This window comes from Hyperolius riggenbachi, chromosome 3, assembly GCF_040937935.1.
Source record: "Hyperolius riggenbachi isolate aHypRig1 chromosome 3, aHypRig1.pri, whole genome shotgun sequence".
In the NCBI taxonomy this organism is placed as follows: Eukaryota; Metazoa; Chordata; class Amphibia; order Anura; family Hyperoliidae; genus Hyperolius; species Hyperolius riggenbachi.
The window spans coordinates 9,514,083-9,530,071 of NC_090648.1; the positions used below are offsets into that span (position 1 = coordinate 9,514,083).

The 15,989-nt window shown below is 46.5% G+C and overlaps 1 protein-coding gene across 2 annotated transcripts in view; it reads left to right on the forward strand.

Moving 5' to 3' along the window:
* LOC137560848 (ficolin-1-A-like) overlaps positions 1–15,782 on the forward strand; it is a 75,562-nt gene extending 59,780 nt beyond the window's left edge. For both annotated transcript variants that reach the window (XM_068271992.1, XM_068271993.1), the window contains 3 exons: positions 4,354–4,483; positions 4,572–4,706; positions 14,888–15,782. In XM_068271992.1, coding sequence (XP_068128093.1) covers positions 4,354–4,483; positions 4,572–4,706; positions 14,888–15,138 — 516 coding nt within the window. In that variant the 3' untranslated portion in view covers positions 15,139–15,782. The remainder of the gene's footprint in view (positions 1–4,353; positions 4,484–4,571; positions 4,707–14,887) is intronic.
* Positions 15,783–15,989: the final 207 nt, after the last annotated feature.

A 15,989-nucleotide genomic window follows, 5' to 3' on the forward strand; every position in this document is an offset into this window, starting at 1 on the left:
ATGTGGAAGTGAAAAACGTGGTCCTAAGGACAGACCCTTTAATAGCAGGCATGGTCGGAATAGCCAATTTCCGATTTCATGGTAATTCCGCATACCGCCGCTACCGAAATTCCGCTACCGTTTCATTCCGAGGGAACTCCTGAGCCGTTCCGCGGAATTCCGAGGTACACGGAATTCCGTCAGAAAATCTCTCTTCCTCCTCCATCCATCCATCCATCCATCCTCTTATATCATCCAGTAGGGAATTGCAGATTTTCAAAACAGCTTATATACCATAGCTGGGATTTGAACCCAGGATGCAGTGTGTAGTAGGTATCTGTCTTAACCTCTAGACCATGAACCACACTACATGGTAAAGCTATCCTAGCATAAACCATACTACCATTATGAGCAATGCAATAGAAAAAGTAGTATGATTAAGGATCAGTACTTTTTGAAAAGCATGCTTATATACCATAGCTGGGATTTGAACCCAGTATGCAGTGTGTAGTAGGTATCTGTCTTAACCTCTAGACCATGAACCACACTACATGGTAAAACTATCCTAGCATAAACCATACTACCATTATGATCAATGCAATAGAAAAAGTAGTATGATTAAGGATCAGTACTAGAGGTTAAGACAGATACCTACTAGCTACTACACACTGCATCCTGGGTTCAAATCCCAGCTATGGTATATAAGCATGCTTTTCAAAAAGTACTGATCCTTAATCATACTACTTTTTCTATTGCATTGATCATAATGGTAGTATTGTTTATGCTAGGATAGCTTTACCATGTAGTGTGGTTCATGGTCTAGAGGGTAACACAGAGAGAGAGAGAGAGAGAGAGAGAGAGAGAGAGAGAGAGAGAGAGAGAGAGAGAGAGAGAGAGAGAGAGAGAGAGAGAGAGAGAGAGAGAGAGAGAGAGAGAGAGAGAGATAGGCTCAATATGCCCCCACCAGCTCAAAACACAGCACAGCTGGGAAGGCCACAGCCACTTGTGTGTCTAATGCTTCTACACTTTCCCTGAATCATACACAGCTATTCCTAAGCTCTCCCTGGTAGTGGTGCTCGGATACCTCTTTTTGATATCTGGGTTGTTCCAGATCCAGATAGCAAAACATCTAAATAAATCCAGATATCTGGATACCTCTTTTTGATATCTGGGTTGTTCCAGATCCAGATAGTAAAAAATCTGGATAAATCCAGATATCTGGATTTGAACTGAAATGGCTGTAAATTAACATCAGGAGGTTCCAGACAGCGGTCCTGTAGCCCACATTGTGTCCAATGCACAACTGGGACTTCACAGTTTTCAGCCCAGACATCTCAAAAAAATGAAACAGTTTTTTTTTTCAACAAAATACAGCTATTGTAGTGGCGTAATAGCTGGTGACAGTGGCAGACTGGCAGCAGACAGGGGCGTAGCAATAGGGGGTGCAGAGGTAGCGACCGCATCAGGGCCCTTGGGCCAAAGGGGCCCCAAAGGGCCCTCCCTCAACTACAGTATTAGCTCTCTATTGGTCCTGTGCTCGTAATAATCACTTCTATAGATACTTTGCATAGTGGTAATTGTTAACAAACTGTTCCCCATCCCCTTCTTGTACCTCTGACACTGTAGTTGCCATTGGCAGGGATTGCTATGTATAGAGTGCTTGGGGGGTAATCAGTAACAAGCTGCTCCCCATCCCCTTCTTGCTCCTCTGACACTGTAGTGTCCATTGGCAGGTTTTGGTGCGCCGTATCAATTGTTATGTATAGAGTGCTTTAGGGCCCCATTGTGAAACTTGCATCGGAGCCCACAGCTCCTTAGCTACGCTACTGGTGGCAGAAGATTTGTTCTGTGTGGTGGTCAGAGATCTCTGTTGTAGAGCTGGTGGTGGCCTGCTCATCCACCATCAGCTCCATCACAGGCTCGTCATCTTTCTCCTCCAATGTGCGCCGACAACCCTGCTGGAAAATGGCCGCTACACGCTGCTGCACCTCTACAGTGTGACTCCCCCTAACAGCTGGGCGCCCAGTGCTTCCACCGCCAGTGGCTAATGGCGGAATGGAAACTGACACCGACGGTGGCGGCAATGCTTCGCCTCTTGCCCTTGGTTTTCATGATGCCCCTCCACAGGCTGCCAGTGCCAGCAGACATAGTACAACTTTATATGTGTCCAAATGAAGTGGCGTACTTGTACTTTATTCAAATCAGTAGCAGCAGCAGAACTTCAACTAACGGAGTGACAGCAGAGTAGCACACACTGACACACTAACTGTCTGTCTATCTGTCACACTGTAACAGCACTGCAAATAAAGTAAGCTAACTCAATGCAAATTAACTATATATAACTGGTAGTAGTAGACTAGTTGTAGTAGTACTAGTAGAACTTCAACTGACGGAGTGACAGAAGCACACACTAACTGTCTATCTGTCACACACTGACTGACTCTAACAGCAGCACTGCAGTAACTATCCTACTAATATAATAAATGGGAAAGTTCGGATGTTTGGATGTTTGTTACTCGATCACGCAAAAATGGCTGAACGGATTTGAATGACATTTGGCACACACATAGTACATTACCTGGAATAACGTATAGGATACTTTTTATTCCCATAACCAAAAAGAGACAAATACAAATTTCACTGGAAAATGTAAACTGCAGCCATTCTTACACTGTTAATGGCAGGGTTCTCAAACTTTGCACAGTTGGTCGCTGGGTGACTGGGATTAATATTCAGAAAGGTGGGAGGAGCCTACAAAAGCCTACAAAAGCCAATCATAATTCACCTATTGATTTTCAAGGGGAATATTTACATTGCTGTCATTCTTGCACTGATAATGGCACAAGCCTCAAACCTGGTATAGTTGATCAGTGGGTGACTGGGGTTCAATTTGAGAAAGGGGGGTGGAGCCACAAACAGCCAATCAGATTTGTTTCATTTCAATGCAAATTATTGATGCCAAACACTGCAAAGCTCACAAACGTGGTAATTGAGTAATTAATTAATTGTGTGGGAGGGTTAGAGAAGTAGGCACAGCCAACACCAGCCAAATACATAAGCGGGCAACACAAACTTGGTCATTAAGTAATTGTGTGTTAGGATTAGGAAAAGTGGGCAGAGCCAACACTAGCCAAATACATACCCAGGCAACGCCGGGCGTCCAGCTAGTCTGTAATAAATGAAGCACATGAACACATTAGTAGTATTCTCTCTAACAACTAACTACACACAATATAAGACTAGTAGTAGTACAGTAATCTAATCCCTAAGGCCTAGCCTGTGCACACAGCAGGCCCTAACCTAGCCTAGCAGCTGCAGCACTGAGTCTGACTGTCACACTCACTAAAATCAAAATACAAGCTAGCTAACTAAAAAACAATAAAATACTGGTGTAGTACAGGTGTTTAGGAGCAAAAACGCTAGGTTTAACTAAATAATACAGCATTTGCTTAGCCAACAGCACTGGAGATGTCTCTCAGTGAGCAGACACAAGCAAGGACGAGATTCTCATCATAGCGCCCGCCTTATATACTGGAGGGGCTGGCCAGAGTTCCCCTCTGTGATTGGTTGCTAGGGCTTCAGCTGGGAGCCCTTCGATTGGCTCAATGACGTCATCTTCGTGATTACGCTATCCAGATCCGGGTACCCGAACTAGGTATCTGAGTTAGCTCGGACAGTGCATTCTGGATTTATCCAGGTATCTGGAATCCGTATCCGGGTTCGGATACCAGAAAAAAGTTCGGATATCTGGATAGTTCGGGTATCTGGAATCTGGATGAGCATCACTGCTCCCTGGCTCTGGCTGGTAAGCAGGATCAAACAGGAATGAAGCAACCCCTCTTTCCACCCCTCTATTTATCTGCTTGTGGTGGGATCCTCACCAGTTGGCTCCTGGACCTTGCAGTGCATCCTGGGAGCAAATGATTCACTCCTGCACTTTCCATGCTTCACACCCAAATCTGGCACCATTATAACCTCTTGTGATTTTGCTGGTTTGGTGAAAACATGACCACATTTCTTTCTTGCAGAAATCCATGCAGAGCAAGAAAGGCCCAATTCGCTGTGAGATTAAACACACTCCCAACATGGCACAGTCCCAGGTGAAACTGGGATGGTTGGGAGGAATGCTACAAATGTCCATATGTATAATATGGACATTTGTAGCATTCCTCCCAACCATCCCAGTTGGTTACAATCCCACAACCGCATGAGGATAGCTCTGGGTTTTCTGCATATGGCCACACACAAAGCACTCCCTGGTCTGGACTCCTGGGATTATTAGTGGTCAGGGTCTCTAGAGCACACCAGGGAGTGGCCACCTTCAATGACTTATCCCAGGAGAACTCAGCTGAAGACCTCTCTCCTCTCTCCCAGGTGTTCCAGAGACGTGCTGATGGCTCGGTGGACTTTTACCGGGGATGGGAAGACTACAAAAGAGGGTTTGGCAGCCAGCTGAGTGAGTTCTGGTTGGGTAATGACAATATTCACCAACTCACAGCCACAGGTAAACCCCACATAGAGATAAACTTATTTATTTTATGGTCAGAATTGCTTTCTTCACATTGGCAGTTCAATCAATATTCTTTCCTCAGGTTCCTATCAGCTGCGGGTGGATTTGGAGGATTTTGACAAAAACAGGACTTATGCCACATATAGCGGATTTAAGCTGGAAGATGAGGGAAATCTTTACCGTCTGCGGTTCAGCAATTTCACAGGAGGCACCGCAGGTAGAATATTCTGCCTTATATTTGTATTATGTTGCCATCATACTCTAAATGCATCTTCCTGTGTCTTCTCCAGTATTTTTCCCAGGTCCAGCATCACTTTGTCCACTTTGCGCCTAGACCTGTTTTCCCAATATCTACTAGAGCAGTCTTGACATTTTAACTATGCCCCTATTTAATCAGCAATACCTTTTTCACTACTTATGAACGGAAGCAGGATATTTGTTTGCCCAGCAGCTAATGGATAATTTGGGCACCCCATAGGCCCTAATACAATATCGACTATTAGGCACCCAAAGCAGAAAATGTGGGTGCACAGTAATTATTGCTATCAAATGACAGTGTTACAGTTTTTGAAATGTTTTATTGTTTTGAAAAGTAGGATGTAATAGTTTTTAAGATTTTTAATATTTTGTATTTACAGATTATTCATTTTTGAAAATTATTGTTTTGAAATGTATCAATTTGAACATTGTAAGGATAGAAAGGGGGGTTTTAGTGTTAGGCATCAGGGAGGGGGTTTTAGGGTTAGGCATAGGGGAGGGGGGTTTTAGGGTTATGCGTTAAGTAGGGAGATTTTAGGGTTCGTAGTCAGGAAGGGGTTTAGGGTTAGGCATCAGAGGGGGGAAGGTTCTGTGTGAGAGTTGGGTTAGGTTATAGTAAAGTTATGTTATAGTAAAATATATATAATATATACAAACATTTTATTATAATAATGTACACTATTTACAATTTAAAAATGAAGAATATTGGAAGATAGCAATGATAATTTTATTTATGAATATGGGTGCCCATTTTTCCTTGCGCCCCTTTTTCATGCATGCCTTATGAAACCTTAGTGATATGTACATCTATATATATATATATTTTTGGAACACACTAGATTTTCTTAGGGTGATTAAAGGGACCCTGAGCAGAAGCCCTGGATGCCCTGTGTACGCATTTAGGCATACCCACATATAATTAGTTTTGCCCATACACTCACCCTGCCTCGTTTCAAGCTCTGTGCCTCCCGGTTCTGCTTCAGTTTCAAATTACATAACAATGGCGACTCTGCCAAAAGTCACGCTGTGACCTGTTAGCTTAAAACGGGGCAGGGTGACTGTATGGGCATAACTAATTATACCTGGGTATTCCTAAATGCATACCCAGGGCTACTGCTCAGGGTCTCTATATCCCATTATTAGTGTTGGGCGAACAGTGTTCGCCACTGTTCGGGTTCTGCAGAACATCACCCTGTTCGGGTGATGTTCGAGTTCGACCGAACACCTAATGGTGTTCGGCCAAACCGTTCGGCCATATGGCCGAACTAAGAGCGCATTGCCGAAAGTTCCCCGAACGTTCGGCTAGCGCTGTGATTGGCCGAACGGGTCACGTGGTTCGGACCCGAACGCGCTCTGATTGGCCGAACGGGTCACGTGGTTCGGGTAAATAAATACCCGATCCACGTCATTTCTCCGCCATTTGTCTGTGGGTTTAGTTTTGGGTAGGCAGGCAGGGTAGTTCTCTCTCCAGCCAGGCTAGCCAGGGCCCCCCCAGTCATTGTGTCGCTGCTGGGAACAGTAGTACACCGCTCACCCACACTATATAGCATTGTGTTTACTGCCACTCTGTGTACACCGCTCACCCACCACTGTATAGCATTGTGCTCTGTGTCGCTGCTGGGAATAGTAGTACAGCGCTCACCCACCACTGTATAGCATTGTGCTCTGTGTCGCTGCTGGGAACAGTAGTACACCGCTCACCCACCACTGTATAGCATTGTGCTCTGTGTCGCTGCTGGGAATAGTAGTACACCGCTCACCCACCACTGTATGGCATTGTGCTCTGTGTCGCTGCTGGGAACAGTAGTACACCGCTCACCCACCACTGTATAGCATTGTGCTCTGTGTCACTGCTGGGAACAGTAGTACACCGCTCACCCACCACTGTATAGCATTGTGCTCTGTGTCGCTGCTGGGAATAGTAGTACACCGCTCACCCACCACTGTATAGCATTGTGCTCTGTGTCGCTGCTGGGAACAGTAGTACACTGCTCACCCACCACTGTATAACATTGTGCTCTGTGTCGCTGCTGGGAATAGTAGTACACCGCTCACCCACCACTGTATAGCATTGTGCTCTGTGTCACTGCTGGGAACAGTAGTACACTGCTCACCCACCACTGTATAGCATTGTGCTCTGTGTCGCTGCTGGCAATAGTGGTACACCGCTCACCCGCCACTGTATAGCATTTCTGTACTGCCACTGTACTGCTGCCAGTCAGCGTGTACTTTAAAGATAAGTGAAATGAAGAAGAAATCCTGTAAAAGAGGGAGGGGCATGGGAAGAGGTGTTTCCCCTGACGGTTCACGTACAGGCCACAGGGGAGCACCGAAGAAAACCCACTCAATACCGCCCATGTTGTCCAGCAAATCAACCCTCAAAAATCCAAAAGAACAGGACCAGATAATTAATTGGATGACCTCTCAAGCGTCCAGCAGTGGGTTAAGCAGCACCAGCAGATCACGCACGAGGTCCGAGTCCTCAGCCAGTTACAAGGAGCCAGTGGGCACAAAGCTGACACAACCGGCAGCGACACCACGCACACAACTGCCAAATAACCAGTCCGAAGAATTTCCTCAGGACACAATGGGGTATTCGCAGGAGCTATTCCCAGCCCAACAAACTTCCACCTTTCAAAGGTCAATGGAACAGCCAGAAATGTTGTGCCCGGATTCACAACCATTTAGTGTGGGAAATGCACCGCGCACTGAAATGCAAGGCGAGTCCGAGGACTTTGAAACCCAAATCCCAGAGCAAGTTTGGCAGGAGGGGTTTCAATTGCAGGAGGTCAGCTGAGAAGATCTGGAAGACGACATTGGAGTGAGCTGCGCAGAGGTTGTTCTGGGGAGCTCTACTCCACGGCGGCGGCCCACAATCACATATGACGAGTTTAAGGAGATGGAAGAGGAGGGTTTGGACAATGTGGACACAGACCCAGATTTTGTATGTGAAGGAGAACATCGCGGTCGTAGCAGCACAGATGAGTCTGTTGAAGAACCCACTGCTGCACGAGTTCGCCTTGTGCCACAAGGTAGGCGGCGCAACATTTCAGGCACCAAAAGCGTGGAAGTTCAAGTGAGACTCAAAAGAGGTACAAACAGAAATCGCCAGCAAGGCAGGTGCTCCAAAGTCTGGCCTTTCTTTGAAGACTGCAGTGAGGATGGTACCATGGTGATTTGCAAGGTGTGCAAGACCCGCCTGAGCAGGGGGAAAAATATTAACAACCTCTCCACCACCAGCATGACCCGCCACATGGTATCCAAACATCCCACTCTGTGGGCAAACGCGGCAGGACTAGGTACCAGCAACACTGCCTCCCTTGAGGTCACCAGACTCACCACCAGACCCTCCTCAGCAGCAGCAGTAGCCCAGCCATTGCATGGTTCACAACAACATTCACAAACATCAGACGACACTGACACTGTCACTTTCCGGAATAGTGCTCTTGAGGTCTCCCAGTCTTCATCAAACACAACAACCAACAGCCCTTCAGTGTGCAGCCCTACGGTTCAGTTTTCTGTCTCGGAGATGTTTGAGCGCAAGAGGAAATTGCCAGCAAATGACCCCCGGGCCGTGGCACTAACAGCCAGCATAGCCAAGCTTCTGGCCTGCGAAATGCTGCCATATCGAGTGGTGGAGACAAACAGCTTCAAGGGCATGATGTCAGTGGCCATCCCACGTTACGTGGTTCCAAACCGCTACCACTTTGCGCGCTCTGCAGTGCCTGAGTTGCATGAGCACGTGGTCAGCAAAATAACCCGAAGCTTGAAGAATGCCGTTGCCTGCAAGGTTCAGCTCACCACTGACACCTGGACGAGTGCGTTTGGCCTGGGTCGATACATCTCCCTTACCGCGCACTGGGTGAACCTTGTGGAGCCTGGCAGTGATTCCTCAACTGCTACGGCTCCACTGCTAATTGCCCACACCGCAAACAGCTGCACCACCGTCCCTCCCACTGGATAACAACAGCAGCACCTACCTCTCTGACTCCTTCTCCTTTAACGCATCTCAAAGCTGTACCTCATCCGGAAATGCTAACCCAGCAGCAGTAGGATCGTGGAAGCAGTGCAGCACAGCTGTTGGCATGCGTCAGCAAGCGTTGCTGAAGCTGATCTGCCTTGGGGATAAGCAGCACACAGGGGAGGAAATTTGGAGGGAAATAAAGGAACAGACGGATTTGTGGCTGGCACCGCTGGACCTGAAACTGGGCATGGTTGTGTGTGATAATGGGAGTAATCTCATTCGCGCTTTAAGGTTGGCTAAGCTGACACACATCCCTTGCCTGGCGCACATGATGAACCTAGTAGTTCAGCGGTTCCTGAGGACATACCCAGGCGTGGCCGATCTTCTGTTGAAGGTGCGACGAGTGGCCAAACATTGTAGAAATTCCAGTACTGCTTCGGGGGCACTCGCCAAGATGCAGGAGCGCTTCAATCTCCACCACCATCGCTTGCTGTGTGATGTCCCTACGCGCTGGAATTCTACGCTGCACATGCTAGCCCGCTTTTGCGAGCAGAAGAGTGCAGTGGTCCAGTACATGACGGCGCAGTACCGAGGCGCATCCGGACAGCTGCCAAGCTTCTGTGGATCCGATTGGGCCAACATGTTGGACCTCTGCCAAGTCCTTCAAAATTTTGAGCTATTCACGTTGCTTGTGAACAGTGGCAACTCTTCAGTCAGCATTACCATACCACTGCTGTGTTTACTGAAGAAGTCAATGTTGAAAATCAAGGAAACAGCTGTCATGATGCAACTGGGGGAATCTGAAGGAGAAAACGATCAGCGTGATGATACCAACATCAGGCCATCTGCTTTAGGAAACGCTGGCCCCAGCAGCTATGACGAAGAAGAGGAGGAGGAACAGCTGGAGTTGGAGCAGGAATTTCATGCCACCACTGACGAGGGCCAGAGCGGTGCACGTTGGACTTCCACAATTCAGCGCGAATGGTCAGCAGAAGCAGACCAGGAAGAAGGTGACGACTATGATGCATCACAACTATTACAACGCTCACAAGAGGATGATGAGGATTCTGGCAGGACTCTGGCACACATGGCTCAATTCATGCTAGACTGCATTGAACGCGACCCACGCATTGTGCGCATTCTGGACAACACCAATTACTGGGTTTATACCCTTCTGGATCCACGGTACAAACACAATGTTCCAAAACTGCTTGAAGAAAGAGTCAGACAGGTCAAAATGGAAGAATACCAGCAGGCCCTTGTGGAGACTTTAGAGAGGAGATTGACATCCTCCCCCTCCTCTAGCCAGTTGTACGCCAACAGACTGACTTCCGCAAACCCAGGACGACCAGGAGGGCAGCAAACAACACAAGCCGCAGCTAGTGCCCAAAAGGGAATGGTATCGGCAGTTTCCTTGGAGTGGGAAAATTTTCGGACACCCATGCAGCAGCCCACAGAACAGCAAGCGTGCAGATCCACCTCCAACACCGATCGCCTGGAGAAGATGGTCAAGGACTACATGTCAGATGGCGTAGCTGTGTTGAACAATCCATCTGCACCCTTCAACTATTGGGTATCGAAGCTAGACACCTGGCACAAACTGACAATGTACACAATAGAGGTGCTGGCTTGCCCAGCAGCCAGCGTTATGTCGGAACGCTGTTTCAGTGCTACCAGAGGCATCGTCACAGATTGGCGTATCCGCCTCTCCACAGAAAATGCAGACCGTCTGACTCAAATTAAAATGAATCAATCCTGGATTGGAAACGACTACGCAACACTCCCGGACCCCAACCAAGTAACATGAACAATGAACATCTGTGATGGGTTAGCGTTTCCGGTCCCTGTTTATTGAACCTCTCATCTGTATTACATTTATGACTGCATGGCGACAAAATGCATTGCTATCCGCACGCTTCTTGTCCTCATGCAAGGCCTGGGTTGCGCCTGAAAGCGTGGCCTTCTCCTCCTGCACCTCCTCCTGTTCCATCACGTGTGCTGCTGCTGGGTTAGCGTTGCCGGTCCCTTTTTACGGAACCTCTTATCTGTATTACATTTATGACTGCATGGCGACAAAATGCATTGCTATCCGCACGCTTCTTGTCCTCATGCAAGGCCTGGGTTGTTGTGTCTCAAAGCGTGGCCTTCTCCTCCTGCGCCGCCCTTCTCCTGTTCCATCACGTGTGCTGCTGCTGGGTTAGCGTTACCGGTCCCTTTTCCTGGAACCTCTTATCTGTATTACATTTATGACTGCATGGCGACAAAAAGCATTGCTTTATCCGCACGCTATTTGTCCTCATGCAAGGCCTGGGATGTTGTGTCTCAAAAAGCGTGGCCTTCTCCTCCTGCGCCTCCTCCTGTTCCATCACGTGTTCTGCTGCTTGTGCTGGGTTAGCGTTACCGGTCCCTTTTCCTGGAACCTCTTCTCTGTATTACATTTATCACTGCATGCCGACAAAAAGCATGTTACCTGTGCAAAGAAAAATGACATTTTCCGCATTTAAAATTTTCCTTTGAAACTTTACAATCAATTTTCTCAAAAACTATAAGCTCTTTTTCAAATATTTTTTTTCCTCTTGTACCCACTCCCAAGGTGCACGTACTCTGCAAATTTGGGGTATGTAGCATGTAAGGAAGCTTTACAAAGCACGAAAGTTCGGGTCCCCATTGACTTCCATTATGTTCGGAGTTCGGCGCGAACACCCGAACATCGCGGTCATGTTCGGCGAACGTTCGCGAACCCGAACATCCAGGTGTTCGCCCAACACTACCCATTATCAGCTCATTTGAAAGCTGCTGGTGCATTCTAAACCTCCAGTGGCAAATCTGGTTTGGCTGCCTACTGCAGGTGGCAGAGAGCGGTTACATTTATCTGCTCCGGACAGCTTTCTCTCTTCCTCCACCGGCGGCTCAGAACTTCGGCAGGTCTTCTGCATCCCGATCATATCCGATCACATGATATGACATGCTGCACACTCTGCATACCCTGCCGAGCCTTCCAGGCAGCAGGAAAAATTTGGTCCTGCAGCCAAATAAGGTTTTACTTTGCTAAAAGGCTAATTGAAAAAATATCTGTTTTCACTAATTTCATCAATTTCAGTTTGAAAATAAATAGTGTTACTGTAGCAAATGACTTCATATTTTATTAATGTATACATAACCTTTATTCTTTTTTCTCCTTGTACTGTATGAATAAGGAAAAGTCCTTCTGGATCTGGAATCTGGAAAAATGCCACAACTGTCACCATTTTTGTTAAAGTAGCCATGTAGGGCTATTCAATAATGGGTAATTGGTAATATACAGACTTGTGGAGTTTGGCTGGAATGTTCCCAATTTTAAAGATGACATTTAATTCAGTTCTAAATTCAACTTGTCACTTTTTAGATGCTTTTTTTTAGATTAGATTTTAGATTTTCTATGCATTTTAGTGCTAGAGATATGAAAGTAAAAATAGAAAAAGTTCATTAACCATTTCGCTGCCAGGCAGTTTGTCGGAAATGCGAACATCTACTGCCAAGCAGTTTTTTGGGGCATTTTGCACCCGTTACGTTTACTTAAAATTTTTTACAAGAAAACCTGCATGAAATAGGACATATATATTGTTTTTTCTGTAATGAATTGGGCTTGAATGCCGAAACAAAATGTTATACTTTTTCTGGAGATATAACAACATTTTTGAATGAAATATGTTAAAAAAAAGTGAAATAAAAAATAAAATATTTGTCTGTGTTTTTTTTTTTTTTCACAGAATAATGACATCTACTGACAAAATGTTACTGTTTATAAAAGATTCTGCTGAATCCAACAATACCAAATGTGTACTGGTATCTCACTTTTCCTGTCCTAGAATAGTTGCACCAGCATAGGTAGCCAGATATAGGTGCCCCATTACGGTTATCCAGATATAGATGTAGCCTGTATAGGAAGCCAGGTTTAGATGCCCAAGTTCAGGTGGCCAGGTATAGGTGCAGCCAGTAGAGGTTCCCAGATATAGATGCACCCAGTATAGGGAGCCAGTAATAGGTGCCACAGTATAGGTAGCAGGTATAGCTGCCCCAGCATGTATGGGGGCCACTGTAGGGAGGAAGAATGACACCCTTACTTCCTCCCACCACATGTGCCCCCTTCCTGTGCCCCCCCCCCCTGTATAGCTGGAGCAGCGATGGGTGTGTAATTAACTCATGCAGTGTCCCCATTGGCTGCAGGCATCTCTCTGCTCTCTCGATCCTGTATGATGGCCCCCCTGTATAGCTGGAGCAGCGATAGGTGTGAAATTAACTCATGCAGTGTCCCCATTGGCTGCAGGCATCTCTCTGCTCTCTCGATCCTGTATGATGGCCCCCCTGTATAGCTGGAGCAGCGATGGGTGTGTAATTAACTCATGCAGTGTCCCCATTGGCTGCAGGCATCTCTCTGCTCTCTCGATCCTGTATGATGGCCCCCCTGTATAGCTGGAGCAGCGATGGGTGTGAAATTAACTCATGCAGTGTCCCCATTGGCTGCAGGCATCTCTCTGCTCTCTCGATCCTGTATGATGGCCCCCCTGTATAGCTGGAGCAGCGATGGGTGTGAAATTAACTCATGCAGTGTCCCCATTGGCTGCAGGCATCTCTCTGCTCTCTCGATCCTGTATGATGGCCCCCCTGTATAGCTGGAGCAGCGATGGGTGTGTAATTAACTCATGCAGTGTCCCCATTGGCTGCAGGCATCTCTCTGCTCTCTCGATCCTGTATGATGGCCCCCCTGTATAGCTGGAGCAGCGATGGGTGTGTAATTAACTCATGCAGTGTCCCTATTGGCTGCAGGCATCTCTCTGCTCTCTCGATCCTGTATGATGCCCCCCCTGTATAGCTGGAGCAGCGATGGGTGTGTAATTATCTCATGTAGTGTCCCCATTGGCTGCAGGCATCTCTCTGCTCTCCCGATCCTGTATGACTTGTATGTAATCACACCTCATACAGGAAGTAGAGAGGAGAAAGTGCAGTTGGCAGCCGGCATGGGACACAGCATGGAGCGAATGATTGGGTGAGCGATTACACACCCACCACTGCTCCAGCCATGCAAGGAGACAGAAAAGAAGGGCAGCCACATGGAGGAAGGATGTTGGTCCCTCTCTCTGCTGCTTCCTTGGAGCCAAATTGCCATTTAATGTATCTAGTACATTGTTGGCAGTTTGAGCACCTCCCTGGCAACACATTCCTGGTCCGTGCTTGGCAGGGAAAGGGTTAATTCTCATTACAGTGTTCAAAATAAACAAATGCTGCTATATATTAAAAAAACAACATTTTATTTGGCTATTTCTCCTTAAAGAGACTCCGTAACAAAAATTGCATCCTGTTTTTTATCATTCTACAAGTTCCAAAAGCTATTCTAATGTGTTCTGGCTTACTGCAGCACTTTCTACTATCACAGTCTCTGTAATAAATCAACTTATCTCTCTCTTGCCAGACTTGTCAGGCCTGTGTCTGGAAGGCTGCCAAGTTCTTCAGTGTTGTGGTTCTGCTATGAACTCCCCCTTCCAGGCCCCTCTATGCACACTGACTGTGTGTTATTTAGATTAGAGCAGCTTCTCTCTTCTCTCTTATCTTTTACAAGCTGGATAAATCGTCCTCTGAGCTGGCTGGGCTTTCACATAGTGAGGAATTACAAACAAGGGCAAAGCTGTTTGCACGAAGAAAAGAGCAGCCTGAAATTTCAGTGCATGAGAGATGCAGGGGGAAAGAATCACACAAATGATCTCTTGAGATTCAAAAGGAAGGGTGTATACAGCCTGCTTGTGTATGAATGTATTTTCTATGTGTGGACATACTGTACATCAACCTACTTCCTGTTTTGGTGGCCATTTTGTTTGTTTATAAACAAACTTTTTAAAACTGTTTTTAACCACTTTTAATGCGGCGGGGAGCGGCGAAATTGTGACAGAGGGTAATAGGAGATGTCCCCTTACGCACTGGTATGTTTACTTTTGTGCGATTTTAACAATACAGATTCTCTTTAAATTATGTTCCTGTCACAATTTCTGATGATTATTTTTGATTCTGAAATAAGTGTGGATTTTTGCTACAGTGTGTAATTTGCATGCACCATCCCCTGCCCCGCCCCACCCCGCCCCATTTTTGATAGCCAGATGTGCCCCTGTATTAGCTAATGCATTGTGCTGGTTTTGTCTCTGCAGGGGACTCTCTCAATGTGCATAAGAACATGTCATTCACTACAAAGGACAGAGATAATGACACCGGTGACAAAGCAAACTGTGCAGTGCTGTGGTCCGGAGCCTGGTGGTATAAATCCTGCCACAACTCCAACCTGAACGGATTATACCTGGGGGGGCAACAAGCACAAAGTGGCTCAGGTGTTAATTGGTTTACCTTCAGGACAAATTACTACTCCCATAAAGTGTCTGAAATGAAATTCCGCCCAGAATAACAGAAGTGGATAAATCTGCAGCTCTCTGCCGGTTCAGCGATACACAGAGAGGCGTGGCTTCCAGAAATTATGCAAATACTAAAGTGACACATGATCACATGATCTGTACCCAAGTCTCTGACTGGCTGAATATGTTTACATGATGATGCTCCACTCCCCCCCTCAAAAAAAAAAACACACACACACACACACACACACACACACACACACACACACACACACACACACACACACACACACACACACACACACACACACACACACACACACACACACACACACACACACACACACAGAGGGCAGTATTTATGCTTGTTTCCATCAGTCTTACTTCCTGTTTAATTTGCAAATCAGCGCTGTAATAATGAGAGCTGGAAACAGGAAAAATGTCTCAGGGGAACTAACAGCCATTCTCGAGTACACTAGGGAAGTGAGATGCAGGACACAGACTTCCTGCTCCCGTGTACACAGATCAGAGAAATTACACATGAATTAGGAAACCTACAGCCACACATGGAAGAGAACAGACAGCGGGCAATGCTCTATTACCACTCACTATATCTGTGCTGCACATTGGCATTTGACATTTTTGTTGTTGTTTTGTTTTGCTTTGTTTATCAAATTTCATTAAAATGTTACAAGTATCCAGCCTCTGACTTGGGGTTGTTGTGTTGGGTAAATAATAGTAATGTACAGAATGGCTGAATAGTATAATACATATGGAATATTGCCGGTCAGTAGGAGCGTCCCAGAACAGAGCTCTGAGCTGCAGGAGGAAGAGATGCAGGAGATGATCAGTGCTAGACCACGCCCCTTCCCCAGCTGCAGGAGGAAGAGACGCAGGAGATGAT